Raw genomic sequence first — 21,348 nt, forward strand, 5'->3', positions numbered from 1 at the left:
GGGACCCTCTTACCTGCTGACAGTTGAATCGGGAGCGCTAGGCGCCGAAGCACGGAATTCATTATCAACTGAGGTTAAATAGAGGGAACTCACCAGTTTGGTTATTGGTAGAAATCCTAAAAGGTTTTCCCAGGACGTTAGTTGAGAATGGTTCAAATTGGAGTGATTCCAGCGCAAATCAAAAAAGCACTTGACTCGTCGGCTGCCATTGACGGTGATAGACGTCCAATCCGTTTGAACTGGGAGTGGCTGGCATATTTTTCTTGCATTTTTTTCTTTTTATATTTCAGATTTTATTATGTATTGACTTGGAGTGGGAACCTCTTGTTACTTCACGATACGATACGATTTCCGATACAAAGGTCACGATAACGATGATCAGACGATATGGCGATACAACGATTAATTGATACATTGGTCAGGAAATCATTCTAGGATATTCTACAAACAACTAAGAAATGGAAAAACAAGCTTTTGCTGTGAATTGGAATGAGTTTATCACTTGTAGACGTCCAAGCCATTTGAAGTCGGAGGGATGGCAGCGAATGAACGAATGAATGCCGGATTGAACGTCATTGGCAGCCAATGCCAGGCAAAGAGGTAATTTTGGGCCATTTAACGTCATTTACCTGTCAATCAACAGGTCTTTTACCTGTTGATTTTCAGTTACTTCCCCGAAAATCGGTCAGAATGACTGCGAATACTCTGGTTTCGAATTAGTGCTGCAACGATTAATCGATTAACTCGAGTATTCGACTAAAAAAAAAGATTCAAATTAAATGTTGCTGCTTCGAGTATTCGTTTAATTAAAGTGGCATTGTAATGGTTTGTTTTGAAAGTGTTTGCATTTAATTTTATTGATTTGGGTGGATACACGGCCCTCTAGTCGATCTCATTTCACATGGCTGAACCCATCTGCTCCCTGTTAAGACCAACATAAGTGTTTGTTTGAGCTAATGATTTTTTTGAATGCATTCCTAATTTAGTTTAAAGGTATATTTTGCCATTATTTGGCTAAATATATTGGCTATTTTATATAATATATATATTTACCAGGGGTCCCCAAACTTTTTCCTGTGAGGGCCACATAACTTTTCCCTTATCTGATTAGGGGCCGGGATCAGTTTGTAACAGAAAAGATGTGACGATTGCAGGAGTGCCTATATGTAAAAATGTATTGTTTTTCAGAAAGCCACAATCAAATAACTCTTTCTGGATTCTTCACGGAACAAAAGTAAATAAAATAAAAATACAGTGGTACCTCTACATACGATCACTTCGACACACGATCTTTTCGACATCCGACGTAAAATTTGAGCCGCCATTTGTTTCTACATCCGACGAGTTGCTCGAAATACGACGACATGACAGCACTGCAAACGAACGCACGGTGGATTTTCTTGTGTGAGAAATCAACACAGTTTTCAAAAAAAGTTGATACAGTTGGAGAAACAAGGGAAAAAGTGATGCTTACCTTTGAAATGAAGATGCAAGTTATAGAAAAATATGAGCTTGGGGTGCGTGTCCCTGAACTGGCTCAACAATACAGCTCCGTGGTCCTCTTCCGACCACCGTTCGCCACTATTTATAAGTTAAGGTGAAAATTATCATTGTGGTAACATTGCCAAGGAAATCGCCAGCTTCGTCACGTTTTTATCATTAATTTAAGAACTTATCCAACACAAAACGCCCATTGTCTTAAGCAGTTGACTGCTCTCAAGAAAACGAAAGTATTATCTCTACCGCACCGACCTATCTCACTTCGCGGTGCGTTCAGGGACAGTAAAAAGTGTCCGCCATATTAGAATCCGATTCGTTACATTATTTACAGGAATAATTATTAATTATTCTTCTTATTATTATATTATTCTGAATTATTTATTTATAACTTATTTGTTTTTCTATGTTTAATTGCCATTTGTAACAGTGCCAGCAGTATTTATTAAGAATTTAGTATATGTTTTTAGGCTTTGGAACGAATTAATGGAATTATAATGTATTCCTATGGGAAAATCCTGCTCGACATACGACCATTTCGACTTACAAACAAGGTCCTGGAACGAATTAAATTCGTATGTAGAGGTACCACTGTAATAATATAATATTATTAGGGCTGTCAAAATTATCGCGTTAACGGGCGTTAATTAATTTTTAAAATCATTCACGTTAAAATATTTGACGCAATTAATGCATGCACTGAATGACCCGTTCACGCATTGCCTCAAACAGATTACAATGATGCCGTTTATGGACATTAAGAGTGATGAGAATGCCACCGGCCGCTTGGGGGCAGCGCCGTTCCATTCTAATGTTATTCCTTCTACTAGTAGGAGAATTAGTAGTTGTGAGACGTTTATGCTGTTTCATTGTGCTATTTGTGCTCCACGCATATTTCTGTTTTCTTTCTTTTAGTGGCAATTATGTGTCTCTTGTTGTATTTTGGGTAAGATATGTACAGATATATATATGTTATAAAGGCGAGTGGACACAGGCGTTCTTTGGACTGCACCGTTTATTGGCATAAGCTTCGGCAACTCCTTCACAACAAACATAAGTATCATCTAGTGAAAGCACAACAAAAATAATATTCCTATCTCTAAAAAAAAATAATGTTCACACAAAGAAAAGCCCTTCAGTCTGTAGTAATGAGGCCCTATTCTCACACAGTTCAACAACAACGCAAAGTGAACTGGCATGAACTGGCAACTTACTCAGACTTTGGTCACTCTATTCTTATTATTGTTATTTTCATTCTTATTATTATTATTATATGAACTCTACTTTTGATTGAAATTTTTACAAATTTTATTAAAACGAAAACATGAAGAGGGGTTTTAAAATAAAATTAATATAACTTGTAACTATAACGTTCATCTTTAAAGAACTACAAGTCTTTCTATCCGTGGATCATTTTAATAGAAAGAATGTTAATAATGCCATTTGTGGATTTATTGTTATAAGAAACAAATACAGTACTTATGAACAGTATCTACGTATATATATCCGTCTTGTGTCTTAGCTTTCCATTCCAACAATAATTTACAGAAAAATATAGCATATTTTAAAGATGGTTTGAATTGCGAATAATTACGATGAAATTACGAATAATTAATTTTAAAGCTGTGATTAACTCGATTAAAATTTTTAATTGTTTGACAGCCCTAAATATAATAAAATATAATATAATATGATATGATATGATATGATATGATATGATACAATAATAACACTATTAATTAAATAGATAATAACCAAATAACCCTCTTTGGGTTCTTCATAGAAAAAAGCCAGGAAATAAATAAAACTATTGTGGGGGGGGAATGTTCTCCAGGGGGCCGGACCAAATGTGGCCGGATGTGGCCCGCGGGCCGTAGTTTGTGGACCCCTTATATATTACGTGTGAGGCTCAGTTTAGGTATTATAATTTTACAATTTTTTTTGTTACTTATCCGATTACTCGATTATTCGAACTAAATAGTTCATCGATTAATCGACTACTAAAATAATCGATAGCTACAGCCCTATTTCGAATGAACGAATGTTCCCAGTCTAAATGGATTGGGCGTTGAGCACCGTCAATGGGAGCCTTAGAGTTACCTAAGACACTATTATGGTGGAAGATTTTGGTAGCAACTTGTTGGTTCCTTTTTAAAAAAAAAAAATTTTTTTTTTTTTAAACGATATCTCGATTCTTGGCAGGAGCATATCAATAACCTTTTGGGATACAAAGTATTACGATATATCACCATTTCGATATTTTGTCACACCCCTAGTATTGACATCTTTTTTTTTTTTTCTTACTATCTCAAACTTATACTTTAGAACTGTACCTAATACGTGTCATAGCTTTTGCATACCTGAAGAATACCTACCAGGTACTTGGGTGTCGACCTGCATTACAGGAAGTGATGTAACCCATCTCCGGGCAAGAACTTTGCCCTATTGTCTCTAGCTTCTTGTCAGTGGAACTTCTCCGCTGAGTCTTGTGGCTAATCATCGCCGATTCTTCCCGGTGCGTGGCGGCGAATCAGGTACCTAAGCCTAAGCCGCTTGGAGAGGTGCTCTTATTAAACTCAAGCCAGCTGCTGGAATTTTCTTTCTCCCCTCCCTCCTTCTCATTGTTAATTGGGGGGAGTCTCTAGTGTTTCCCGGGAGTTGATTTGCAAGAGAAAGAGGAGGAGGAAGGGGGGAGCGGGAGATTATTGCGCAGGAGGAGAGGAGCTTTGAAGAAGAAGCGCTTGTGCGATTTCGCTTCATGTCTCCTCGCGCTCCAGCCAAAACCTGTTTGTGCCATTGACAAGCGCTTCTTTGAGGCGCGGAAGGTGGAGTGCCCGCCGCATCTCTCTGGCTTTGGCTCAGAGGTACAACAACACCTCTTCTGATGTTTGGGCTTCACAAAAGACAGTGGTGATGTGCCGGTTGGGGGTTGGATGGGTTCGGGGGGGGGGTGGGCGTTTTTTTTTTTTTTTTTTTTTTTAGCAATGGGCCTTTGTGCACCCCTGAAACGCGCCCGTCCGGGACTCGGAGACTGACAAGAGTTGAGGCCGGAGGGCAAATCAGATGCTTGAGAGTGAAAGGCGGATTAGCATGTGGAGGAAGGAGCGGTCTTTGTTTTTTAACCTCTGCCTTTCAAGGGGGAAAGATGGTTTTAAGGTTTCTCGGAATTGTTCGGGTGCAGAATAGCCCTCTAATACTGCTTAGAAATAGTTTATGAGAATTTTGGACACACTTATGTGTTAGTTACTACATTTTTTTAGGATGGGTACTGTGTAATTAACTCAATGGCTGCCATTGACAGTGATGGCTTTCCAAATTCGTTTCACCTTGCAGGAAATAATCACTAGTAATTCAGGAGCAATTAAACATAATTCAAACAGTGACATAAGGCTACTTAAGGAGTAACATCAGGCTACTCAAGAAGTAACTTAAAAATTCCGAAGTAACTTCAGACTAACTTTGGAGTAATGTAAGGCTACTTCAGAAGTGGTTTAGGCTATCCAAGGAGCAGCTTAAAACAATTCAAGAAGTGACTCAGGCTACTTCAGGAGTAACATCAGGGTACTTAAAGAGTAACTTATGACAAGTTAAGCAGTACCTTAAGGCTACTTAAGGAGTAACTGAACATACTTTCAGAACTAACATGAGGCTACTACTTAAGGACTAACCTTAAACAATTCATGCAATGGCTTAAGGCTACTTAAGGAGTGACTTAGCACAATTTCTGAATTAATTCTTGATTAGTTAAGGAGTAATGTAAGGCTAGTTAAGGAGTAACAACACAATTTCAGAGGTAATTCATGACTATTTATGGAGTAATGTAAGGCTACCCCAGGAGTGATTTAGGCTATCTAAGGAGTAACTTAAAACAATTAAATAAGTGACTCATGCTAGGAGTAACTGAACATACTTTCAGAACTAACATGAGGCTACTACTTAAGGACTAACCTTAAACAATTCATGCAATGGCTTAAGGCTGCCTAAGGAGTGACTTAACATAATTTCTTATTTAATTTTTGACTACTTAAATCATGAAAGGCTACTTAAGGAGTAACATAAGACAATTTAACCTAAAACCTAAGGCTACTTAAGAAGGAGTAATAGTACAATTTCAGGAGTAATTCATGACTACATAAGGAGTAATGTAAGGCTACTACAGGAGCGACTAAGAGTAACTTAAAACAATTAAAGATGGCTACTTAAGGAGTAACATCAGGGTACTAAGAGGGGCTTATGACTAGCCAAGCAATACCTTAAGTCTACTTAAGGAGTAACTCATCATACTTTCAGAAGTAACATGAAGCTACATAAGAGTAAAGTAAGGCTACTTAAGGAACAACAAGACAATTCAAGTAGTAACTCAAAACTACTGAAAGTGTAATGTAATACTACTTAAGGACTAACCTTAAACAATTCAAGCAATGGCTTAAGGCTACTTAAGGAGTGACTTAACACAATTTCTGAATTAATTCTTGACTACTTAAGGAGTCATGTAAGGCTACTTAAGGAGTAACATCAGACAATTTAAGATAAAACCTAAGGCTACTTAAGGAGTAACAACACAATTTCAGAGGTAATTCATGACTACTTATGGAGTAATGTAAGGCTACCTCAGGTGTGATTTAGGCTATCTAAGGAGTGACAAAACAATTAAACAAGTGACTCGTGCTACTTAAGGATTAACATCAGGGTACTTAAAGAGTAACTTATGACAAGTCAAGTAATACCTTAAGGCTACTAAAGGAGTAACTGAACATATTTTTAGAAGTAACATGAGGCTACATCAGGAGTAATTTAAGGCTACTACAGGAATAATAAGACAATTCAAGTAGTAACTCAAAACTACTAAAGGAGTAATGTAATACTACTTAAGGACTAACCTTAAACAATTCAAGCAGTGACTTAAGGCTACTTAAGAAATGACTTAACACAATTTCCAAATTACTTCTTGATTAGTTAAGGAGTAATCTAAGGCTAGTTAAGGAGTAACGTCAGAAAAATTAAACTAAAACCTAAGGCTACTTAAGGAGTAACAACACAATTTCAGACGTAATTCATGACTACTCATTTAATAATGTTAAGCTACTACAGGAGTAATATAAGGTTAGGCAATTAAAATAAAATTACAACTAAAGCAGTAATGTCAGGCTACTTAAGGAGTAACTTAGCACACTTTCAGATATAATTTAAGGCTACTTATGGAGTGACTTTACACAATTTCTGACTTAATTCTTGACTACTTACTGTAAGGAGTAATGTAAGGCTACTAGAGGAGTAGCCTCAGACAATTTAAGCTAAAACCTAAGGCTAATTAAGGAGTAACAACACAATTTCAGAGGTAATTCATGACTACTTATGGAGTAATACAAGGTTACTACAGGAATAATATAAGGTTAGGCAATTAAAATTAAATTACAACTAAAGCAGTAATGTCAGGCTACTTAAGGAGTAACTTAGCACAATTTCAGATAAAACTTAAGGCTACTTATGGAGTAACTTAACACAACTTCTGACTTCTTGTCTACTTAAGGAGTAGTTTAAGGCTACTTAAGGAGTAGACTCAGACAATTTAAGCTAAAACGTAAGGCTACTTAAGGAGTAACTTAACACAATTTCAGAGGTAATTCATGATTACTTATGTTGTAATGGAAGGCTACTACAGGAGTAACACAAGTTTAGGCAATTAAAACTAAATTACAACTAAAGCAGTAATGTCAGGCTACTTAAGGAGTAACAGCATAATTTCAGATATAACTTAAGGCTACTCAAGGAGTAATATAAGGCTATTTAACTCATTAGCTGCCATTGACGGTGATAGACATCCAATCCAATTTGATTGGGTGGGTGCCGCCCTCCTAGTCAAAGTGGATTGGACGTCTGTCACTGTCACGCCAGTGAATTATCAGCATTCACTGAAAATGTAAGCTATAACAAGGCGATTTGACTGATTAGACCATCGAGGTTGGCTGCTTTTGCTGCCATATTTAAACTTAATCCTTCCGTAGTAGCCTATTTCACTTTTACTAGAAAGTACCTGAAGATTCCCGATGGTTTCCGGCTGTTTTGACACAAGACACCTCGGACAAGAGGGCCCTAACGCGGGATCCGCCGCAGTTTAATGAGCGGCTCGCGGGCGTTGAAAGGCGAGAACGTACAACCGTCGCTAAAAGCGGTTCTGGGGGAAGAACGCGGCAACGGTCGTACCTTTCTAGTGGCGGAGGAAGCACTAAAGCCGGGGCCCGCGCTCTGATCAGGACGGCAGCGAGCACAATTACCTTCTTTTCAAATCCTTCAGTGACACTGCAGGAGGAAGGAGGACTTTGAACAGTTGAAAGGCGCCAGCGCGCTTTCAACCTCAAACGCGAGCAGGAAAGGGCTCTGAAATTTGTTCAGCGCTCCCCATCCACCATTAGCTTGTTTCTTCCTCTCGCCTGCAGGCATTTAAGCGCTTTTTGAAAAGATGTTAAGAAATTCAATCACCACGGAGAGAGAGCTGGATAGTTGGAGTATTTTTTTTCCCGGTTTCCCTCTGGTCCGCAGAGGCCCGGCTTGCTGCTTTGTGCCAGTCTGAACGGACCGACCGGCCTGCGTGAGGCGACTATGGGAAAAGACGGGCAAATAAAAGAGGAATGAAAAATGAGGGAGGGAAAAGTTCTTGTCAAACAGATAGTGGAAGAGGACATCTCGGCGTCCACACGGGAGTCAATTGACCCTTAAGTTTAAAGGTTGTTGGGATTGCGGTAATGAAGCCCCGAAGGTGCCGGATGGGACGTTGATGAACCTCTGGGCGCTGTGATTGAGCCATTAGTCGCTCGAGAGTCAGAAGAAAAAAAAACACTTTTACACTGGTATTTTCAGTAGTGGCAGTAACTCATTGGCTGCCGTTGACGGTGATAGAGGCCCAATCAGTGGCGGAACAAATGTGAACAGGGCCCGGGTGCAATGAACATAAACGGGACACCCCGAGTAGACCGTCCAAGGGGGAGGTTGTTGTAAGTGGACAGCTTTTCGCGGGCCCATCAAGATGATCGTCTGGTGTGTGCATGTGAGATATTGAGGCTACGTCTACACTAGGACAGAAATTTTCTCCAGGATATTTTGCCGACTGATTTTATACATGTCTACACTTACAGTGGGGTAAATAAGTATTTAGTCAACCAACAATTGTGCAAGTTCTCCTACTTGAAAAGATTAGAGAGGCCTGTAATGTCAACATGGGTAAACGTCAACCATGAGAGACAGAATGTGGAAAAAAAACAGAAAATCACATTTTTTGATTTTTAAAGAATTTATTTCCAAATTAGAGTGGAAAATAAGTATTTGGTCATCTACAAACAAGCAAGATTTCTGGCTGTCAAAGAGGTCTAACTTCTTCTAACGAGGTCCAACGAGGCTCCACTCGTTACCTGTATTAATGGCACCTGTTTTAACTCATTATCGGTATAAAAGACACCTGTCCACGACTTCAGTCAGTCACACTCCAATCTCCACTATGGCCAAGACCAAAGAGCTGTCGAAGGACACCAGAGACAAAATTGTAGACCTGCACCAGGCTAGGAAGACTGAATCTGCAATAGGTAAAACGCTTGGTGTAAAGAAATCAACTGTGGGAGCAATTATTCGAAAATGGAAGACATACAAGACCACTGATAATCTCCCTCGATCTGGGGCTTCACGCAAGATCTCACCCCGTGGCGTCAAAATGATGACAAGAACGGTGAGCAAAAATCCCAGAACCTCACGGGGGGACCTAGTGAATGACCTACAGAGTGCTGGGACCAAATTAACAAAGGCTACTATCAAGAACACAATGCGCCGCCAGGGACTCAAATCCTACACTGCCAGACGTGTCCCCCTGCTGAAGCCAGTACACGCCTAGGCCCGTCTGCGGTTCGCTAGAGAGTATTTTGATGATCCAGAAGAGGACTGGAAGAATGTGTTATGGTCGGAAACCAAAATAGAACTTTTTGGTAGAAACACAGGCTCTCGTGTTTGGAAGAGAAAGAATACTGAATGGCATCCAAAGAACACCATACCCACTGTGAAGCATGGGGGTGGAAACATCATGTTTTGGGGCTGTCTTTCTGCAAAGGAACCAGGACGACTGATCTGTGTAAGGAAAGAATGAATGGGGCCATGTATCGAGAGATTTTGAGTGAAAATCTTCTTCCATCAGCAAGGGCATTGAAGATGAGATGTGGCTGGGTCTTTCAGCATGACAACGATCCCAAACACACAGCCAGGGCAACAAAGGAATGTCTTCGTAAGAATTATTTCAAGGTCCTGGAGTGGACTAGCCAGTCTCCAGATCTCAACCCCAAAGAAAATCTGCGGAGGGAGTTGAAAGTCCGTGTTGCCCAACGACAGCCCCAAAACATCACTGCTCTAGATGAGATCTGCATGGAGGAATGGGCCAAAATACCGTGTGGCAAAAGCTCGTGAAGAGTTACAGAAAACGTTTGGCCTCTGTTATTGCCAACAAAGTGTACATAACAAAGTATTGAGATGAACATTTGGTATTGACCAAATACTTATTTTCCACTATGATTTGCAAATAAATTCTTTAAAAATCAAACAATGTGATTTTCTGTTTTATTTTTCCACATTCTGTCTCTCATGGTTGAGGTTTACCCATGTTGACAATTACCCAGTTGTGATTGAAATAAATCTTTAGAAAACAGTGAAAGCCTGACATCGTTACTTGGGATGTTACAATCGATGCTCAGTTGCGCTGTCACCACTTGGAAAATAACAAATAGAACCATAAGGTGTGGCACTGCGTATATTTCCTGGAAGCCGCAACCAGGAGTGCTTGTGCATAACAGTGGCGATCCTGGAAGTGGCGACAGCTTGACTGGCAGAAATGTCATAGAATAAAACTGATCGCACACCTCTTTGACTGGGGGTACTACGCAGGTCACTTTTTGGGTTTTAATTTTCCTCTACACATTTTTATGTACTCCTGTTCGGTCGGCATTGAGTTGGGACGGGCCAGCCCCGCAGCTGGCTGATCGGAGACAACGCGGGAGATGAGCTCTGTAAAAAACGCTCATCTCCGCGTCATCCGCGATGGGAGGACCACAGCATATCATTGAGAGGTAGTTTGAAGGTTCAAGAATAATGTGTGGAAAAGAAAAGAGGAGCAGGAATGCCACGTCATGATCGTCCGCCACCATTGTTTACGATGCCGTCATGCCGTCGCCATTTTTATGACGGCAATTCTTTAGTATCCGCTTGCTGTACGGAGACAGCAGTCCATATGAAGCGCCGGGTAATGTTACCCGCCTACATTATCCGCATAACAACTAATCCGGATAATAGGCATACTAGTATAGCCGACATGCAGGGGTTATATACAGCTGTCGCCTCTGGATGCTTCACAAGCAACAAATGTGCGCGCAGGCTGGCACCTCTGTCACTCGGCTGCTCTGTGTGTGCATATGAGAGGCGAGCGGGCGCGTCTGTACATGCGCTCGCCTACTGTTCTACGCTTCCTGCAACAAAATAAAAGCATGCATCACGAAACAAAAGTAGTGCTGCAAAAATTAATCGATTAACTCGAGTAATTCGATTAGAAAAAAGATTCAATTTAAATTAAATTGGTGTTGTAATTGTTTGTTCTGAATGTTTTGCATTTAGTTTTATTGATTTGGGTGGATACATTGCCCTTTAATGGCAACAGTGAAGGTGAGATAACTAATTTCACATGGCAAAATCCAGCTGCTCCCTGTTAAGACCAACATAAGCAAAGTTTTTTTTTAGCTAAATTTTTTTAATGCATTCGTAATTTAGTTTATCAGTATATTTAGCCGTTTCTTGTGGGAATATGTGTTTGAACCATTTGTTAAGAGCATTGTAAAAAAAAAAAAAAAATTTAAAAATTTTTTATTTAAAGCTAGCAGACCTTTGCTATGTAAGTTAGCCAACCGTTCTTTAGTTGTACTTTCCTCATTTATTTTTTTTGACTGAGGCTCAGCTCAGTTGTTTTAATTTTTATGTTCCTTATCCGATTACTCGATTATTCGAACTGAGGAGTTCATCGAATAATTGACTACTAAAATAATCGATAGCATCAGCCCTAAACAAAAGTCAACATTGAAAGAAAAACAACAACAAAAACGCAGCGACTCAGGCGTCTTAAAGTCGAAGTCTGGTCCGTGGTAACCCGGGGACTACCTATAAAGTATTTTCAAATTTTTGTTGTACATTTAGTAATTTTTTCTTTATAATTAAATTTATTTTAATTTAAATGATTTTTAAATTTTCTTTTATTTTTTTTTACAATTTTGTAAATATTGTGATGTATTTTTTGTACACGATAAAAAATAGTAAAAAGTCCCATTTTAAAAATTTGAATATGTATTTAAATGCAGTTTTATGACATGCCAACTTTTCATTGTATATTTCCAAGTATAGCTTACATGAGTTTGTCATGTGTAATCAAAATTTTCTCACCAGTCACTCAACACGCAACTCAACTTTTCCCCGATGCGTTTTCAACCTCGTCCGCTTGAGACCTCCTCTCAAAATGTTTGCACTTCCCGCACGCCGAAAACCCCTTAAGTGCATCTCGGGCGCTAAATTGGCCAGCAGACATGAGCGCCCGGCGGCCTTTTAACTGTTACATCGCTCCATTTATTAAACATCAGAAAAATAAGCTCATGAATACGAGATCCAGTCAGCTCGCGCCTTCTCAGATGTCGACGTCAGACCGAACGGATGCGGCTGCGTATTTTTTTTCCCGGTGCGCGCGTTGCGCTGGCGGCCTCCGCTTTTTGCGGCCCGTGTCGACGGCAGCGTCGGATGAACCCGAAATCCCTTTATGTTAATATTGCGCTTTGCAAGAGCCAGACCTATTAATCCAGCTTTAGAGCGTATAAATGCTATTATTCCCTTAATAAGATCACGGGCTGTGCAGTATGGGATTAAATGCTCATATCATAACTGACGCTGTCATTTCCTGCGGATGAGGGCGGCTCGCTTCTCGAAGCCTGTCAGTTCCGCGTTATAGGATCCATGCAGTTTAGAAAAAAAAAAGAAAACGACCCGTGGGTTGCTTGCTGTGTTGTTTTTGGCAGCCCTTTTAATTTTCGTTTTAGTCTTTTGGACGAAAATACTTATTAGTCTTAGTCAGATTTTAGTCATTTCAAAATATGTTTGCCTTCGTTTAGTTTTAGTCAACGAAAATTCAGACAAATTTTGTCTAGTTTTAGTCGACAATTTCTCAAAACGTTGAAATGAATCATTTCGAATGAACGTTGACAGACGAGCACATAATTGTAGTCCACAAGAACATCACCTTAGTGATGATAATACACACTCAGCAGGAAAACGCTACATTATTTTCAATGATGGTGGGTAGTGATGCGTTACATTTACTTGAGTAATTTTCGATAAAAATGTTCTTAGAGTAGTTTGTACAGAGCACCTAAAGTGACATCGACATAAATGAAATAAATTTAAGCAGTGTGGTGCGCACCAGAAACTATATGGTAAACATTAGCATCATATAGCATTTAAGCTAGCGGACTTAAAATTTATTTTTTATTTTTTAATGGAATTTTATTGTCATCATCATCGGTATCATTGACATTCATTGACAATTACAAAATGTGATATGATTTGCCCGAAGGAACCGGAGAAGACGACAAAGGCGGACGAGATAAAGCATATGCTTATCAGTTTCCCGTCCCCCATACAACTAAAGACGCACATTCAGGCATGGAACATACTTTTGCTGTGCAAGTTAGCCAGTTGTTGTAAACATTAGCATTATATAGCATTTAAGCTAGCGGACTTTGCCATGCAAGTTAGCTAACTGCAACAATGCAACAACTGGCTACCACCAGATAGTGCGCACCAGATTGCTTAAATCTATTTTGTTTCCGTCGATGTCCCTTTAGGGGCTCTGTCATATTTCCCACATTTTCCCACGCTATACTTTTTACTTTAATAGATTTGGGAAGACGAAACAGTACTCTTACTCCGCTACTTTAGGCTACACTAATCTCGTTACTTTTTACGTTTTTATTCGACATATCGGCTTTATCTTTGCCAGAAATGCCGACAGTGTCTCCCTCAGTTTCACCAGTGTGAAGTCGTGACAACAATCACATGACTCCGTTATACCAATCAGAGGAAATTATGTTTTTCTCCACAAAGGGTACTCATGCTCCTTGGATGGATAATGTTTAATTATGTTGTTCTGGTCTAAATTTGATGATTTTTTTTGGGTCATCTTTTCGGCTTTATATAGTCATGTGATAGGTTATAGTCAGGGGTGAAAGTGGCTAGAATTTCTTGCCGGAACTCCCCGACGTGAAGGTAGCCACAGAGCCAGAAATTTTGTTTGTTTGTTTGTTTGTTTGTTTATTTATTTATTTTCCCTCATTTATACTGATCTCAATTTTAAATACTTCAGAACATAGGATGTATATTAAAATTGAAGTTAATGTCAACATTTACTTTTGCTTTCTTTTCTTTTAAATAATAATAATAAAGATATAAGTAACATACATTCAGAAAAATAAGCACAAATGACTTATATTATGCAGAGTGAAATGGATTATATTTTGAAAATCGCGCAAACATTGACTTTTTTTAAATCATAAGGAAATAAATAAGTAGCCAAACATAAATGAACAAATATAAGTCCACAGTGCACATTGGCAGCTGAGATCCTCCACATCAGAGCAAATAAAACTAAATACGATAAATAAGCCTTCTCAACACTTTCCTTGCTCTTCAAGATTTGATCCATTTTCTGTTGCATTGCCCTTTTTTTGTCACATAAATTCATAAAACATTTTTTTGTTGTTCCAGAAAACATGCACATTTGAACCATTCAGAGCTAACTATCTCTGCTGATCACATGTCAGTATGTCAGTCAATTGAACGGATAAATGAGTCCAGGCATTCGCACATTGACGTGACTCATCATCGTCAGACTCAGATAACTGCAGCAGCTGGGGAAACCTCCATGCCGTCCGTGGAATAAATAAATAATAGATATTGGTGGAAACGGATTACGCTACACAAGCACTTTATTATGCATTATGTAAATCTGATGTTGATAGATTGTTTTCTTCTTGGAGATGAAATGCATGTTTGGCAACTTAGCATTTTTTTCCCTACATAGCGTTTTGACAGTTGCCGTCATATTTTTGGAATCAAAGCACTGTGTACCGGAACAGCATCCCAGCCTTGAATCTTATACTGGAACTGCGTTCCTGAACGTTCTGGCCAACTATCACCCCTGGTTATAGTACAGTATAATAATAACAGTTCATATAGATGAAGTTGTGCTAGGAAAAAAATATACATTGTTTAAAAAATCTGACATTGTAAGCAGTTAATCATAATGTTACTTATTCCTTGAGTACTCTTTTCAATCAATAGGTTTTTTACTTGTACTTCAGTAACTTTTTAGATGACTACTTTTACTTGATTAAAATTTTGTAGAAGAAACACTACTATTACTTGAGTATTTTTTTGGCTACTCTACTCACCTCTGGAAGCCATGAGCTGTATGTAAAAAGTTACAGTTTAAGAAGACATTCACCACGCTAAATGCTAATGCTAACACAAACGCTATGTTAATGCTACAAGTTACATTTAGGGTGTGATGATCACTCAGCACAGACCTTTAAAGGCTAAAACAACATGGCATATCTATCCAAGATAGGAAAACGAAACTTACTAAGTAGCACCTGACATGTTTCACAAAACGAAAGTCTGGAGGACACCGGTGAGCAGGGGAGGAGGGCGCAGCACGTCACATGAGTGACACGACTAAACACTGCTATGATGCGTGCTAACTACACATACGATAAGAAATGTCGTATTTCATCTCGTTCTCGGCTCGTCAGACAAAAACTGGCATTCGTCTCGTTATGTTTTAGTCTCCCAAGACATATTTTTAGCTAGTCACGTCATCGTCATGTAAAAATTGCTTGTTGATAATATATTTTCGTTATTGTCATCGTTAATGAAAACATCACTGGTTGCGTCATCCTCAAATGTCATTGCCGTTAATAGATGTTCAATTCATTTTAACAGGACACTCGTCAAATGGATTCGACGTCTATCACCGTCAATGGTGGCAAGTGAGTGTTTGGAAATTGGAAAATTCACATTGAAGCAGTCTATGTAACCGACTTAAATTAACCGTTAATTTGCAGTGTTTTTGAAATCAAAAGTAGATGAATTGTTTAGAAGCAAATATTTTCTTTATTTAGTTTGAATTATTAAAATTTTTTCTTGTTTATTTATTTTTTGTTTTTAAAAACAGAGAAAGCCATTAAATATATTTTTTAATTAATTTACACATTTTTAATTAAATAAAGGCAGTTACTAAATTTACTCAAAAAAATTGAAAAAATATTGATATTCTCTTTTTCGGATAGATTAATCATTTCGAGGCAAATAGTTTCTTATTTATTTTTGATGTTTTTTTTATTTACATTTAAATCTTTTTTTTTTTTTTTAAATCTAGATTTCACAGTAATTTTTCTATTTTCTATTTTTTTAATTAAAAACTTAATGTTGTCCTAATTTTTTAAACCCCTCTTTTTAAATTTCTTGACATTATATTATTAAAAAAACAAAAAAGGGAAAACCTGTATATATTTTTTCAATTTAAAAAAAAAAATGGTGAATTCTCTTTAATTATTTGCCTTTTTAATTTTTGAAAAATGATTAGTTAATTGATTGATTTATTTTAAGAATAACAAACATTAAATATAATCTTATCTCTGTATTCTTGGATCGGTCGTTCAGCACTAAAGATATTGTATTTCAATTTGATACTTGAGAAAACATGAAGTGAATGCAGCTGACTGACTTTCGCGGGCCGTAAAAACTATGTGGCGGGCTGGATCTAGCCCCCGGGCTGCGAGTTTGACACCTGTGAGTTACCTCATACAGCGACAGACGTCCAAGGATTGTCAGGTCAACTTGTCGACCTTACCAACATTCACGTAATGAAAGTTACTCTCGTGCTTCATGTATACAATATACATTTTGTATGATTAAAACTAACCCTTCAGCAGGTTTTGGTGACAAAGTGCAAAGTGGACCAAATAGCAACAAACAGAAGGGTCAAAGCTTAATACTCCATTCCGGAGGTTGTCTGACTCCCCCACTTGTGTAGATGTCGGTTCAAAGGTCAAACCCCATGTCAAAGGCCGCGTCTTTCTCGGCTGAGCTCAGCCCTTGAACTCAACTCGCCGTTTATCCCTTCTTTAGCCAGCGTGCCAGGAAGCGCTCCCCCCAGAGATCCCGCTCCTCCCAATTTCTCCGGCAGACAGAGGAGGAGAGATTTACTTTAAGAACAGTCCAAAGGGGGGGGGGGCGGCGGGGCCAGGGGGAGGGGGGCGCTTGATACAACCCATGACGCTGTTTAATGGGCAGCTTGGAATGCGGTCGGGAAGCCTCTCTCGCTCTCACTATGGGAATTGACGGAGTAGAAAAAAGTGGAATTTAAGAGCCGACTTGTGGGAAATCCTCAAGTTTGAAATGCTTTACACGTCTCAACTCACACATGTTGCATTGTCAAATTGAACTTTTTGGTCAAAAACAATGACCGTTTCTTTAAAAGTGGGAATGTGTAACAGGAGGTAATGATTTTTTGTGAGTCTTGCAATGGAGGTTTTTTTTTTGTTTAAAAAAAACAAAGACTTTTTGAGGAACTGTTGAATTTAAATTCTGTTAAATAAAGGTTTTTCAACCTTTTTTAACTCACGGCACGTTTTTACATTGGAAAAAATCTCGTGGCACACCACAAACCAAAAATGTTCCAAAATTATTTTCTGTACAGTATATTCAATTAAAAAATAATTTCTCAGTATGTATACTGACTCAGTGTGAAACTTGAGCCTGTTTAGATGAACACAAAGTCGATATCCTTATTCTTCAACAGCTCTCAGTCTTTGTTTTTATTTATTTATTTATTTTTCTATAGCAGTTAGGCTTGAAAAAGCTCAGAATTATCATACAGGAGCACTTGAGCAATGTCTTCAACCACATCAGGGCCGAGCATCTCGCAGACAATGGCTTTGTAGGCAGGTAGTATTAATGTCTCTGTCACGGTGTTGGACTTTTTAGATTTAGCAACAAGGTAACTGGCTTTGAGGGCTTTCTCATTTTCCTTCGTAGTTTTTAATATTACAAAAAAAAAGTTGCCTGTTTCTGTTTTCACGAAGGTGAACAAAATAGTCCATCGACTTGTTTTGAAGCGACGTGTGTTTCGTTTGGAGATGACGTTTAAACTTGCTTGGCACCATGGCGCTGTGCTGCTCGTGTCGCGTTCAAGAACTGCTCGGATTTTTAGCCATTAGCCACCTTGCTGTTCTCAACAATGTGTTGTAATATAACATGGGGAGGATTGACGGTCGTCACATATGGATAAAATAGAAAGGACACTTTCGAGTATATCGACACATGACGAGTCTAACCAAATAATGTGCAGTAGACGTGTTTGGGTCCACATTGTCGCGGACAGCAATGTCGTTGATGGCTAGAAATCCGACCAGTTTTTGAACGCGACACGAGCAAACTTCGCTCATCTGCACACGACCCGAGAACTTTCTACCTACTCCTTCCTTCCTTCCTTTCTTCTTTCCTACTGCAACTCCGCCCGACGACGTAAAAAAATATTGTAATAGCCCCGAATGGGAAAATAGAAAGGAGAGGAGTCGGTGATGCCTTTCCCACTTTATTGTGGCAACAATGGAAAATAATAAACAAAATAACAGCAGCATCCGCAACATGCGACCGCTAACTTGCTCTCACGCCGTTCTCCCTCCCTCCTTGCTTTCTTCCTGCTACGTCACCACTCTGCAGTCTGATGGCCTCTTCAAGGGCCCGCACAGTTACGGACATTGCAATATATATATATACATGGCGGAGCTCTTGCACTGCTCTTTAAAAGAAACTGCTGTATTTTAAGCCAAAAAACTGTTGTGTTTGATACAACAATATGTCTATATGCTGCCATAGCAGATTCATGGCGCATTAAGCCCCCAAACTATTTTTAATTTGTCAATTTTACCCTGAAAACCCCCTTTTACAGACCTGTGCAACTGCTTTTGTTTCAACCTAGCCATAAGACGAAGGTAATTAACTATATTTATTATTCAAAATGTCTGTCGTTTTTAGCTTAGAATCATTAATTGATGTCTCATATTTTGTTTAAAAAAAAAAAAAAACACATTTTAAACCTTTAAACAACTTATGTCACAATGAAAAAAATTGCGTCTGTAAAAAAGTCACAGATATCTACCTCATAACTATCGCTTAATTGTCTTTTTTTTTGTTACTGTCACATTTTCTCCGATATTTTAGATGATAAATAATCGACCCAAACAAAAAAATTGGAAAAAAAAGTTTAAAAGGGTAAATGTATGAAAAAGAAACTCTCGACCACTCCTTGATGTCTGCAATTTCTGCATCGCGACCCTTGTTATATTACTATTTTTCACCCATAAAATCCCCCAAAAATCCAGCTGTGGCCATTCACAGCTGTGTCTTGACACTCAGTGATACATGCTACATGGAGTTTTTGGATCGATACAAGGTAATTACGCGATAATATCTCGTTAAAGTCATGGCGTCTGTAATTCTGCTCTCATGTGCTCTCACCTCCAGATAGGGTTTTGCTGTTTAAAAAAAGCCCTCTTGTTCAAAATTTTGGGTCCCCCAGAAAATTGAGATTTCAAGTTTTCCAATGATGTATCACACATACATATCGGACAATTTTGAAATTTGGCCAAATTGGGGGTCTCAGAGCGGAACTTCAAGTCACCTGAGGCACACCTGACGATTTCTCACGGCACACTAGTGTGCTGCGGCACACCGGTTGAAAAACACTGTGTTAAATCACATTGCCTGAATTTTCGGAACCTTTTAGAGCTGGAACAGTGTGACTCGGGTGAAAAATGTGGGATGAACGAATGAAAGTTTTGCAACCATAAACAAGCAATAAACTACAATTACGACCTGTTCTAATGAAGCAATTGCATTGTTTTCACAGAAGATGAGAGCTCGGGTACGCCGTACCAGCGTGAGCGGCGCAGTGCTCTGAGCTCGGAGCGCGGTGTGAGCGAGGAGCCCTCCACTTCAACGGAGGAGCGGCCCTCGCTGCTGAAGAAGGAGCTGCACGGCTCCCTGCCCCACCTGGCTGATCATGCGCTGCCCTACCGGGGGACCCTCTTCACCATGGACCCCCGCAATGGCTACCTGGACTCGCACTACGGTAAGAGTCTTGATGCCTAATTCCCTCATTAAGGCGGCCTTTCTGAACGCTGCGTTCGCTCTCGTCAAGTCTCACATCAAACGCCCCAAAGTCAAACCGCGCCCCCCTCCTCGCCTCGCCAGAGACCCGACAAGCACGAGTAAGCCTTACGTGAGATAGTGGAGATAATTTGAGGCAAAGGTGGATGATTGGCTGAGCGAGAATCTGATTAGGAGCCTAATTGCTTGTTCGCTTTGCACTCACTTGGCTTACATTGCATCCACTCCTCTAACGCTTTTTACTCAACTGCTTTCTTAGCTTATTGACGGCCATTGACAGCCATAGATGTCCAATCCATTTCGACTAGTAGAGACCGGCAGCGATCGTTCGATATCCAAATTTGTAATAGAGTGAATGAGAGCATTTCTGTAGTGTGTGAGAAAATTTTAGTAGGGAATGTGGGAGCGTTTCAGTTGCGCAAGTGAAAAATCCTTCAGTAGTGGAAGAGAGTGTTTCAATTGTGTGCGTGAGTGAATTTTCAGTAGTTCGTGTTCGAGTATTTTAATAGTGTTTTTGGTTATTTCACTGACAGATGTAAGCGCATCATTTTTCAGAAGTTTGTTTTTTGTATTGGCAAGTTTCCTGAGCGAAGCATGGGCAGCGCCATCTTTGACAATTTCTGCTCCGAACTTCCGGTTTAAACAGAAAACATGAAGTGCGGTTGAAATAAGCATTGTGTCGACAAAGTTAAAACTGCAAAATCAAACCATAGGAACCCACGGTATCTCCAAAAATGGATTCAGCATGACGTAGATGAGACTCTGAGACTTCCTGTGCTGTGCGTGAACTCCTGGAAGCACCTATATATATGGTTGGAATTAGGCATGTGGCGGTAGGAGATTTTGACAGTACGATAACCGTGAGCAAAAATACCGCGGTTTCACTGTATTACGGTATTGCAATTATAGCTCCAAAATGTGTTATTTTGAGAGGTATGGGTTTTTTTTTAAAAAAAAACTTTTTGTCTGGGATTTTTTAATTTTTCAGAAAATATTTGCAAATTGGAACATTGATATAATGTTAAAATAAATAAATAAATAAAAAATTTAATACAATTAAAATAAATACATCTTATAGACTACCCACAGCCACAGCTCAGGTTGCTAAATGTGAGATGTGCTTTAATGCTTTTGCACAATAACAGTATTAACAGTATTCACAATAACAGTATTTACAATAATTAAAGCAATTACGTGTGTTTAAAACTAGGTGTTATGACAGTTTATTCGCCTGTGCTTTAGTGTTTACACAATGAAAAGAGTGAGGTTTCTGTTTTCAGTAAACGTTACCATAATGTTTCATTCTGGTTTCTGTTCCCAGTGAAGAATACCTTAGCAGCTAAACGAAACTCACGTGTGTGCAATAAAAGGTTGCGCTCCTCAGGGGGAGGGCAGAGAGGCTTGTTGTGAGCCACCCGCTCCGCATCAACCTTCCTCCTGACGGCCGTCAGCGTAAAAACGTATCTCCGTCTCCTGTCTGATCCTTGTCTTCGTCCTCCTCTAGGTCTTTATTATTTTGCTAGATACAAGTAAGTTTAGACCTAACACTCAAGATTAGAG

The 21,348-nt window shown here is 39.1% G+C and overlaps 1 protein-coding gene across 2 annotated transcripts in view; it reads left to right on the plus strand.

Moving 5' to 3' along the window:
• The window catches only part of gli3 (GLI family zinc finger 3), a 237,183-nt gene that overhangs the window by 68,783 nt on the left and 147,052 nt on the right, over nucleotides 1–21,348 (plus strand). The window contains exon 3 of one of the 2 annotated variants that reach the window (XM_057825060.1): nucleotides 19,529–19,750. In XM_057825060.1, the coding sequence (XP_057681043.1) occupies nucleotides 19,529–19,750 (222 nt within the window). The remainder of the gene's footprint in view (nucleotides 1–19,528; nucleotides 19,751–21,348) is intronic. The other variant, XM_057825062.1, reaches the window with a different exon arrangement.

The sequence above is a fragment of the Corythoichthys intestinalis genome, chromosome 20 (genome assembly GCF_030265065.1).
Source record: "Corythoichthys intestinalis isolate RoL2023-P3 chromosome 20, ASM3026506v1, whole genome shotgun sequence".
Lineage (NCBI taxonomy): Eukaryota > Metazoa > Chordata > Actinopteri > Syngnathiformes > Syngnathidae > Corythoichthys > Corythoichthys intestinalis.